This window comes from Coffea eugenioides, chromosome 8 (assembly GCF_003713205.1).
Source record: "Coffea eugenioides isolate CCC68of chromosome 8, Ceug_1.0, whole genome shotgun sequence".
NCBI classification, from domain to species: Eukaryota; Viridiplantae; Streptophyta; class Magnoliopsida; order Gentianales; family Rubiaceae; genus Coffea; species Coffea eugenioides.
This window is the reverse complement of record NC_040042.1, coordinates 1,378,624-1,389,607: the sequence shown is the minus strand read 5'-3', so window position 1 is coordinate 1,389,607 and position 10,984 is coordinate 1,378,624. Positions and strand designations below refer to the sequence as shown.

Here is a 10,984-nt window from a genome sequence, read left to right as displayed (position 1 = left end):
CAAGCTTCCAATTAGTATATCTTTATTCTTTTCCTGTCCATGAGGGCATTGTGGTCACACGAGGTTGTGTGCAAAAAGGTGTGTTCATTGGGTTGTTAGTTGTTTCAAGTAATGGGTCGGGGAGACAAGGGTACAAGAAAATTTTTTATAATCAATCAACACGGTGTTAGGGTAATTATTCATTTGTGAGGGCGGCTCACAATCATTTTCAAGGCCTTTTTGGCCAAGTGTATTTGTACAAAAAGGCTCTTCCCACCTTTGCTTATAAGGTCTCCATCTCCACTAAGTCAATGGGTTCAAAATGCCCATGAATATGACCTCCCTTTTAAGGAGTCAAAGATTTTTCAATACAACTTTTTTGTGGTGGATTCTATTTCAAAATTTTTTTTTTAAAAAAAATTATTGGTCAAGCATACGTCTTAATTCAAGTTTTGAATGGCCCAGAATTTATTTTCCAATTCATTGACTTTATTATTCAAATAACACAACATTTGTATGCATGTATCTTTGTCATAGTGCAAGATTTTTTGTTATTAGAAGACTATAACATTGTAATGCTCCAATAATTTGAATCAGCATCCCCAAACGCATGCGGATTGATTGTAAATGATATATATATATATATATATATATATATATATATATAGGTGCTGAATTTGCATTAACAGACACCTTAAATTGTTTCTTGTGTTTGTAGACTAGAATGAGCTCTTAGCCTTTGGAGGATAATCACATAATTACTAGTAGCAGAACAAAGTAGAGAATGGTCACTAGGAAGGCCTTTAAGTCCCTCTTGGGGTGCTGCTGGTTAGAAGATCAAATCCCCTTGCCAGCATCAAAACGTCAGAAATTCCTGACTTCTCAAATTCAACGAGTGCCCTAATGCATTCGTCTGGTCTAATCCGACTTAGAAGGAAAAAGAAAAGAAAAGAAAAAAAGAAAGAGAATGGGGTGGAGAAAACTCATATGTCCTTATCCTGGAGGTGCCTTTAAGTCCCTCTTGGGATACTGCTGGTTAGAAGATCAAATCCCCTTGCCAGCATCAAAACGTCAGAAATTCCTAACTTCTCAAATTCAACGAGTGCCCTAATGCATTCGTCTGGTCTAAGCCGACTTAGAAGGAAAAAGAAAAGAAAAGAAAAAAAGAAAGAGAATGGGGTGGAGAAAACTCATATGTCCTTATCCCGGAGCTTTATTCACTAGTGACTAGTGAGTTTTGTGGCTGCTTGCTCGGTGTTTTGGTGCTCCAAAATCTTTCTCTGATCAAATGTGCCTTAAAAGTGCTTCTTGTGGGGGCAGTGAGGATTATGAGGTTTCATGGTTGCCTTGCACACGTGATGATATGTTGGAGGATGACCAAGGTATGATGTCAACTTGATAATTTTCTTCTTTTCTCATTTTATTGCGGGATTTATGGAATATGTCCAAGAACAGGAGCAATGATAATAATAATTTTTTTTTTCACAGTACAAGTAATGATCACAAAATTTCATTGGAGTGGAAACTGGACCTAAATTAATGGTTTAAGATACGTGACAAGATAAAGAAGCTCCTCTTTTACTTTGATCAAGGTTTTTGGCCGCCTGGGAATAGTGGAAAAGCATGGGGTCTAATAATTTGATTTTACAACCACTTTTAGTTGTAGCATGAGTAATTAGAGGGTCTTGGTCACATCATCATATCGTGCGTGCACCACCATAGTAATTATGTTAATTACTGTTAGGGCAATAACCATCTTTAATTAGGTCTAAAGCAAAATCTGGAATCCCTATTCACTTGATTTATAATAAGATTAGAAAGAATATCACAAAGGGCTGCTAGGTATTATAACATCAGGTTCTTGCCTTTTTTTTCCTTCCTCTTAGAAGTTTTGAATAGGGATGGCAACGGGGCGGGGTTGGGGCGGGGGACCCCTCCCCGTCCCCCGCCCCGTTGCCTATTAGTTCCCCGTCCCCCCCCGTCCCCCGCCTCCCGCCCCCCGCCCCGCCGCCCGCCCCGCCCCCCCTTCCCCGGGGGCACCCGCGGGGTTAATATAAATTTTATTATAATTAAATTTTAATAAATAATCAAGTACTAAAATATCAACACATCACCAAATTATTATTCATTGTAATTTTACAATTGAAACTCATAAAAACAATCAAACAGAAGTTATTTGAATACAATCCAATATGATGAAATAAATATAACTAAAATAGTCAAGTTTTCACTTTTAGTACAAATGCAATCACTAATTCATTATTGTGTTTGTGCTTTTTTTTGAGAAAAAAGTGTTATTCTATTAAGTGTAATTAGAAATTTAGTATAAATGTATTAGTAAATTTAGTATAACTAATTAATAAATTCTATTAGTAGACATGTATAATTATTCATAATATTAGTAGACATGTATCAATTATATTACATAAACTAATATACATTATATAATACATCTAACTAATAATATCATTATCATAAGTTTATAACTAATTAACTTACATATTATATATAATTATATATATATTTATATATATATTTTTTTTTGTTTTGCGGGTGGCGGGGCGGGGGATGGGGCGGGGGTATACTCCCCCGCCCCCCGCCCGAAAAAATTCCCCCCCGCCCCTGCCCCACCCCCCGCCCCAACCCCCGCCCCGAGAGCCCCCCGCGGGGCGGGCACCCGCCCCCATTGCCATCCCTAGTTTTGAAGTCCCCCTCTTTGACTAAAATGAAAAAGAAAATGGTCCTTAATCAACACACGCACTTCTGGCACACTCAATGAATGTGGGTACAAATAAATGGAAATTAGTTTTATGTGTAACTTTGTGTGTTTTTCTTTTATTTTATTTTCATTATTTATAACTTAGTTGATTGTGTTTTAGTTGGTTATGCGTAGAAAGTTTAAAGTCTTGAAAGTAGAAGTTTTTTTGGGTAGTTTCTTGAGTGCTATAGTGCTTGGGAAATAGGAGTAAAATTAGTAAAACATTAAGTGACACTTTTTCTTTACACCACCAAAAGCTGGTTAAGGCTTTATATACAGTAGAGATGTTAGTTTATCTAAACTCATGAAAATAGAAACAAATTTATTTTTTTTAATATACTCAAAACTCTCGTGTGTACCTCTCTGAGTATTTGTAGTTTGTTCCCATTCGATGCACCAATTACCAAAAGGATTAATCTTTCCTACTGACACTGACACTGTGTCAGCGTTGGATAAATGATAACTATTCAAAATTTGAATTTAAAATTGAATTTTTGCACACATATCATTAATCTAAGGGTGATAATGTTTATAAGATCTACTCTTCCAAAAAAGGGGTAAATCCCAAATCAATATAGACCTAAAAATGCAACAATGAGAAAGGTGAGGTTCTAATCTGAAGACCATGCCTCATCAAACTGGTTAAAGTCTTGATTGAGTTTGGATCCATGCTTGACTCAAAACCAATTTTTTGAAGGCTCTAGGGTTAAGGAAATCAAATTGGGCCTCAGAATGTCTGTTAATCCCTTTTGTGCTAAAATATACTTGGGTCTCTTTGTAAATTTTTTTTTTTTAGTTATTAAATAAAAATTCGATGCAAGTTGAATTATTTTTTAATTCCAAAGCCCATGGTTTATTTAGTTTTGTATAGTCATAATGTCCTTTTCTGATTAATAAACATATCTCTAATAGACGTAATGTACAAGATTTCAACTCAAGAAAATTATTTTCCACCTAAGCTTCAAATGATGTATACACACACATCACACATCAACATCATTTCTCGGTTGATAAAATAAATAAAAAAAATGATAAATCAGAGAAGCATAATGATTTCATTTGTAAGTGAAAGATTAAAAGATGAACCTCATCACAATCAACTCACATCATACAAAAAAGCAAAGGGTTAAATGCACTAAATCCATCTTTAACTTTATACCTTTAGTTGCATTTTTGTCCCCTTGAATTCATTAAATAAGCACCCCGCCCTTATTTGATATTTCAAAACAAAAGTGTCCTTACTATTTTATTTTATTTTATTTCTATTTATTTATTCCCTTATTATGTCTTTTCCACATGAGAGAACGGAGAAAAATTAAAAAATATAAAAAAAATAGGGACAAATAGAAAAAGGGCAAAAAACAAAAAAGAAATAAAATAATAACTAATATAAAAAGAACATTTTTTTGTCCTAAAATATAAAGTAGGGGAGCAAAATATCTATTTATTGAATTGAGGACGGTAAAGTACAACTGAGGATAAAATTCAGGGGCTCAATGCTTTTAAAAGCAAAATATGTTTCCTAGCACACCATCACTAGGTATGGTACGGTTGAGGACAGGATTAGCAAATGCACTTCGTTCAGATACCATCCATAGCACGGGTTCAATGCATAGCCAATTGAAAGAATTTAAGGATCAATTTCTTAATGCACCTAACTATTCCGCATTCAAGCAACGATCATAAATAATCTCTCCCTTCTAACAACTTTCATCTCATCATTTGCGTTGTTTTTTCTTTTCTTTTTTTTTTTTAACAATTAAAAGCAACTTAGTTTGATGGATATGCGTACAGTAATTGCATATTGATATATTTTAGAGTTTTTGCATGACGATAGATAATTGATATTCAAGAACTTTTTCTTTTTTTTTTTTTTTTTGTCAGGGGACCTGAAAAAACCCAAAAACAACCCGAAGGAAATTAAACCATCACCACTCCAAATGAATACCTACACACTCGCTGATAACATTTCCAGGAAAGTCCAGATTTTTCAGAATACAGGCAAAGGAATTTGATCCCTTGACCTACACCCAAATAGGGCTTTAAAACTCTCTTAGTGACCAACGACTTATAGGAATAATTGGATATGTTCAAGAACTTTTTCGTTTAACTAATTTTTTTATAAGAAAATTCTCCGACAACTTGATAATATTAGAATTTGACTTAGCAATTTATTACCTCTGATTCAATGAATTCTTAAAATTGCATAAACATTCCTAAATACAATTAATATAAAAACTATTCATTAAATGAATATGTTATTCCGTACATTAAATGCACGAGTTGAAAGCCAGTTTTTAAGTGAAGGAAACACTTGGAAGCTGGGAAAACAGAGAAATCGCTTTAAAACAGACCTTTCAGAAATCCATTTCCTTATTTTGCCTAAACGAATATAAGTAACAACAATTCTTTAATTTCAAGAAAAATGTCAATAAACAATTGCGAAAAACCAGGTAACTGCTAAGCTTCTTGCTGGTGAACTCACCTGAAGACATCCAAAATACTTAGCAGATTTACCCACATGAGAAAAAGCTACTGAATCAGCACAAATTTGACATACATGCCAAATGGAAAATACTATACATCTCAAGACTTTCATAGCAAACTCTTAACCAACTATACAGAAAAAATTCCCAGTCCATCACTGGAGGGAGAACCAGAGTCATTTTCTGGACTCCGTGTTGGATGGAAATGGAAGATCTGGTCACCTTCAGACACGAGACAGGTACTTCGTACTGACCAGCTCGCTGTAATAGTGACCTTTCAAATTCAATCTATAATTCATCGTGTATGTATGTATATATATATATATACAGAACTTGACAAAGGCATTGCTGCCATGCATGTACATAGGGAATTTCAGGTTTCAACATTCACTTTTATACAGTTTGTGCTGTTCTTTTGTATGCTTGAGCACCGATAGGCTCATACAAGGAAAACAACTCTTATTGAATCCTTCTATGCTGTTACACAAGGCTACGATTGACTAATCATGGCATCCTCAGACGTAATATTTTAACAAGGATATAAATCTTTTAACTGGTCAATTTCTCATGAGCTAATCATAAAGAAAATCAAGCTCTGATGTAGGTCAAAAAAATGCCCGCTAAGCTTACCCTTCTACGTAGTTAGGTCACTATTTCTTGTATTTTGCACTTGAATTCAATATGACAAGCTAAAAATCTGAATGATAGAGACAGACTAGGCTTGAATGAGTTACAGGAGAACGACAGAGAGGACACTCAGGCTTTTCGTTACACCACTCCATAATGCAGTTCCTACAATTAAAGCAACATCAAATTTAATTTAAAAAAAAAAGGTGAGCAAGAAAGTAAGCTATACTCTGCAGCGGCATAAAAGATAACACAGCAGGTTGCAGAAGACATTACCAGCAAAACACGTGACCGCAAGGAGTGGCTGTCGGGTGTTGGCGGTTGCTTAAGCAAAGTGTGCATTTGCTAACTCCAGTCGCACTAGACTAAAACAATTATGATTTTTGAGAATTAATTTGCAATCAAACACAACAAAACATGCCAAGAACTGTGACCCTTAAGGGAAAAAAAAAGGGAAAGGAGATATTTATTAGCAGCACTTCAAAATTTAGGCAAAAAAGAAAAGGAGGTTCACTATTAACATCGGACTTCAGAGTTCAAATTTTGCAGGTGTTTATTTAATCAAGTGGACTCAAATCTTTATCAGAAAATTTAGACTAACACAATTTGTAAAAGAAAAGGCAAAAAAGAAAAAGGAGAAAGAATGATAAGAATGAAACACTTGTAGCTGACAAATTGACAGCCAAGAATTGTGCTTAAAACTGGATTCTCAAAGAAACACAAGTCTTAACTGATAGCAAATATACTATAGAAACCTGCTTGGTTTCCTGTATTTGGGGAAGCTCAAGATTTAAAGAAGTTCAGTAATTAGTTCTACAAATTTGTAGTCACAACTGAATGGTGCAAAAGCAACATTACATATACTTGTACATAACCTGACATGTAGCAACTCAGCCTATATTTAGACATCAATTAAATCATCTTCAACAAACTGAGAAAGGCAAACCATCATCATAGCATCACATGCATTAATACGCAGTAGAACATAACATAAAGGTTAGTGGGCATTTGTCCTCAGAAAATGATGCATATCCTGAACTGAATAAAACACTAAACCTACCTCAGAAGTTGATGCCAGATCAGAGACCCAACTACTCTTTTCAGTATCCCCACTTATGAGATTGCCTTCTTCATTCAAAACAGGTAAACCACGCCCTGCAGACTCGAGCATAAGAAAAAAAAATAGTTAATTGGCAACCCGTAAGTTGTAAAAGGGAAAATAGAAACACATAGGATCTGATGCTACATTAGCGTATAATTGGGAAAATTGAACATTTCAGAAACCTGCAGATGTTTGGTAGGTCCCAGGAGATGCTTGATGAACTGAACTGGCAATGGAAGATAAATTACTCCGGCGCAATCCTTCGGCAGCAATGATACAAAGCTGAACTAGAAGAAAAACACCTAATATTTGATATCTGCATGAAAAGAGGAACCTGATCATCTTGGACATACTTAGAAAGGACCATACAAATAGATATGTCTACCCGGCTTCTGCAATGATAGTTGCAAAAATTTCAAATAGTAACAAGGCACATGCAAGAACATCAAACTACTATATACCAGTACGCAGACTGTATTTGTGGATGCACAATGTTTGCGTATGTAGTCTATAATTAAAAAAATCTACAAATAACCTTTTTTTTTCTAAAAGATTTAGAAATAATTGATAAGCCAGAAGAAAAAAAGTCTGTTGCAGAAAACAGAACAGTATAGAAATGTAAATCTACATGGCCCAATAGACAAAGATGTTTCAGAATGGCTCATCTTGAGCAACAAAATTACCGTGGTCGTTGGCTGGTAGTTTTGCTGATGAAGACATAGCGAATCCCTGCAGCACGTTTTGAAACATGATAATAGAGACCTGTCACAAAGAAAATTTGTAAGACATTAAGAAGTTTCTCAAACTAAACCGCATAATCCATAATGAATGGATAGGCAACACCAATAATGTATTTATTACCTTCAAAATAGAAAAACATGAGGTTAGTGCGGAGAACCAACTGTAAAATCTCACGGGCAAAAGGAAGGACCTGAACTCAAAAGCATCAGAAGATGTTACAAATGAAACCAAATATCTATGGCTTAAACCAAGAAATGTGATGAGCATATGTAGAAAACATAAGTGAATTGTTGAAAGAAAAGTATCACAGGAAAATAATACAAAATGGGTTTTAATGTAAATTGAGACCATATCCTCCAACTATCTTTGACCAAATTTTGCAAACAATGCAGGAAAAAGTACAAGGAAGAGGGCATACTGATGGCCACCTCTGAACTGCATAGGACCATAGTCCAACTACTTTTGCTTTCCATCTGGAAAAACCTGATAATAAGGACACTGCAACTTCATCATTATCAGGAGGTTGTATATGGGTGCTCTGGCTAGCATCATCAAGAAGAAGATCATCAGATAGTGAATCAGCAAGTGAGATGCCGCGAGAAGCAATTCTTGAGCTGCAAAACAGCCAGGATAAAATGAAATGTTGGTTCAAAAGGATTCACTTTCGCAGTGAAACAAGATCCTCGTCAAATAGCAGGAAAACCTGACTCTTTCTGCAATGTAAGGAACTGCTGTTTGATAGAATATAAAGAGGGCACGCCTAGCAGGTGTTGGTGAAAGCCCATATGGTCCTGCAACCTGTATGATACACAATATTTGGTTAAGGAAGGCTCATAAAAAAAAAAATTCCCGGACCAATAAAAATAACATCATATAAAATGAGAAATGAGGCACATATAAGCTGCAATGGAAGAATTTTCTTAAGAATGTAACTATAATATGGTGTAGCTGTTTTTCAGGTAGGCAAATGCATTATGCAAAAGCAAAATTTGTGCATGATATCCTCTTTGGATCTAGACAGAATGATTTGCCTATTGAATGAAGCCCCCACAGTTCCAAGCATATGCTTTCATGTGTTATCATCATGCTAGCATATGTTAGTTATCATCATGCTAACCAGCATAATTGTGTTTGCTATGTGTAAACACGGATAAGTTTGCCACAAAAGCGAAGCTAAAATGCTCATGATGTTCCAAGACAAGAATCCACAGAGGGAATAAGAGAAACACCTGAATGATGTCACAGTATTCTTCTCCCAACGTTTGTAGTCCAGCGCCTGTTGTTAACACATAATAAAGCATCTGGCCCAAAAGCTTTGTCTGTAAAGGAGTAACGGCTCAGATGTCACCCAATAACCACAAAAATTGTCAACACAAAGCTGAAAAAAAATGCATTTGTAGAATTAAGATGCTCATCAAAAAACATTAAAATAATTAATGCCCCATCAAATACAGTTGTTTGAACAGGACCTAAAGAACATAATGTCCTTTTCAGTGAAACTGATCTCTTTTCCACATAGGTCTCTCAGATACCTTATTCTACTTTTTCTCCATTCAGAAACCACTTTCTTCAATCAAAGAAATGCTTAATAAACATAGAGCACCTCACATGCATCTGTCTAAATTCAAAACACAAATTTCCATGAACACAAACAATTTACATTGCACTTTTAAGTCTCTAATTTCAGAAATAAAATGTATGTTATCATCAAGAGTTCGTTCCCTATCTCTTTGTTAACCACTCACGATTGGTACGCCATAGAAATACATGAAGAGCCTCCCAGCAGAGCCATATTACAAAAATTGGTAGAAGGCAACTTACATTCTGACCAAAATCAATAATAATAAAATCAAGATCAGGGAAACATAATCTTAAAGAAATCCATGAAACAAAAGGAAGAATTTCTGGTTTTATTCAAATTAATATCTGTTGATTCATTCAAACAGTTTATCACATATACCAGTATGGTTCCAGGCAAACTTTCAATTTGCCAAAAATAAGAGATCTTCATAAAGACAAAGTTTAAAGTAAAGATATCGGATGTGCTAACCTCATTCTGATAAGCCATCGCAACTCTTGTACCTTTTAAAACAGTAAGAAATTGAGAAGCAAGTTAAAAATGCAATTATGCGAACGACATTATCAACCAAAAAAATAAAAAAAATTAAGTCAAGATAACAAAGAGCTGATATTATCAACAATAATTCAAGCATATGTGCAAACCCACCAAAAAGCTGACGAAAGGCATCACGACAGGCTTCGTAGACAAAGGAAGCATACTGGTCATCCTTCTCAGCAGCTCTCATAATTTCAGGTTGCGCCGCCAATGGAAACCTCCTAACACGAGCAGTGCTATCTGGAACAGAGCCAGAGGTACCGCTAGGCCCAGCCTCCTCTCTACTACTCCTGACATCTCCAGAATCCCTTAGTGATTCTGCGAGGCGCATCCTGCTAATATACAAACTTGCTCAAAAAGAAAGTACTGAAAGCTTTCTGATAGTGTTCTATAGCCTACAATTGAAGCAAAGGCGTCAAGATTCATTCTTCTTGAGAAAAACCATCAATAAAAGGAACCCTTAATAAGTCGCTGATTGGTTAGTTAAATTAGCTCATTGGAAGTACGAAAAAACAAATACAATAATAAAAGAAATTCAAATTGCATATAAATAGATAGAATGAAGTAGAAACAAACACAAACTTAACATGAAGAAAGCCAAATGAAAACTTAAGCCCTATTCTTCAATAAAACCATTAAAACACAACGACCCGCCACAAGTTCATTCCTTCCGCTGGGTTAAGGGGGGGAAAAAGCCTATCTTTAGTTAACACACAGCTTTGGGTTTGGATTGACGAGCGGGGAACAAAAAATCATCAACACACAAATTTAACCAATTATCAAAACCAAAAAAATTGTAGGAATGGCAATAAGCCCTTTTACATTGATGGAGGGGAAAATATAAAGATAACACGGATTATTTTGTCCGACATTTTCACATATAGATGATGGGCACCCTTACCTGCAAGCAGATTAGCTCCCAGAAGGCTCAGACAACTTGACAAGGGTCAGAAGCTAAGCTAGTGAATTTGCGATGACAACTGAATGGAAGTGAGAGCCGAGAACTCGGCTGATTTTAGTAAAGTTCTGGATAGGTAGCACTGGAAGAAATTCCTCAGTTTCTAAAAACTGAGAATAAAATTGCACCAGAGAGATCAGAAAAGGATAATCTACATGTATAATTGATCATTTGCCAAATTGTCCCAACCAAAATATTGAAAGTTCCACTAAAATGC

The 10,984-nt window shown here is 35.4% G+C and overlaps 1 protein-coding gene across 2 annotated transcripts; it reads right to left on the bottom strand.

Annotated features, from left to right (window-relative positions):
- Nucleotides 1-5,505: 5,505 nt before the first annotated feature.
- On the bottom strand, nt 5,506-10,981 carry LOC113779200 (peroxisome biogenesis factor 10). 2 transcript variants are annotated; one of them, XM_027324706.1, is made up of 12 exons: nt 10,711-10,981; nt 9,921-10,204; nt 9,744-9,775; nt 8,923-9,012; nt 8,397-8,491; nt 8,112-8,307; nt 7,814-7,883; nt 7,636-7,714; nt 7,135-7,268; nt 6,911-7,005; nt 6,127-6,215; nt 5,506-6,015 (listed from the first exon to the last, which is right to left on the bottom strand). In XM_027324706.1, the coding sequence occupies exons 2-12, from the start codon at nt 10,138-10,140 to the stop codon at nt 5,913-5,915; spliced, it is 1,203 nt and encodes a 400-aa protein (XP_027180507.1). In that variant the 5' UTR covers nt 10,141-10,204; nt 10,711-10,981; the 3' UTR covers nt 5,506-5,912. The 2 variants fall into 2 exon arrangements, with proteins under 2 accessions (XP_027180507.1, XP_027180506.1); XM_027324705.1 differs by having other exon boundaries at nt 9,921-10,141.
- Between the last annotated feature and the right edge of the window lie 3 nt (nt 10,982-10,984).

Bases quoted from the DNA above. Each gene is read 5' to 3' on its own strand.
- LOC113779200 (XM_027324706.1), bottom strand. From the start codon at position 10,140: ATGCGCCTCGCAGAATCACTAAGGGATTCTGGAGATGTCAGGAGTAGT. The intron at 7,269-7,635 runs GTAATTTTGTTG...CTTTTCATGCAG, and splicing joins ACTACCAGCCAACGACCACG to ATATCAAATATTAGGTGTTT. The intron at 6,016-6,126 runs GTAATGTCTTCT...CTTTAATTGTAG, and splicing joins TGCGGTCACGTGTTTTGCTG to GAACTGCATTATGGAGTGGT.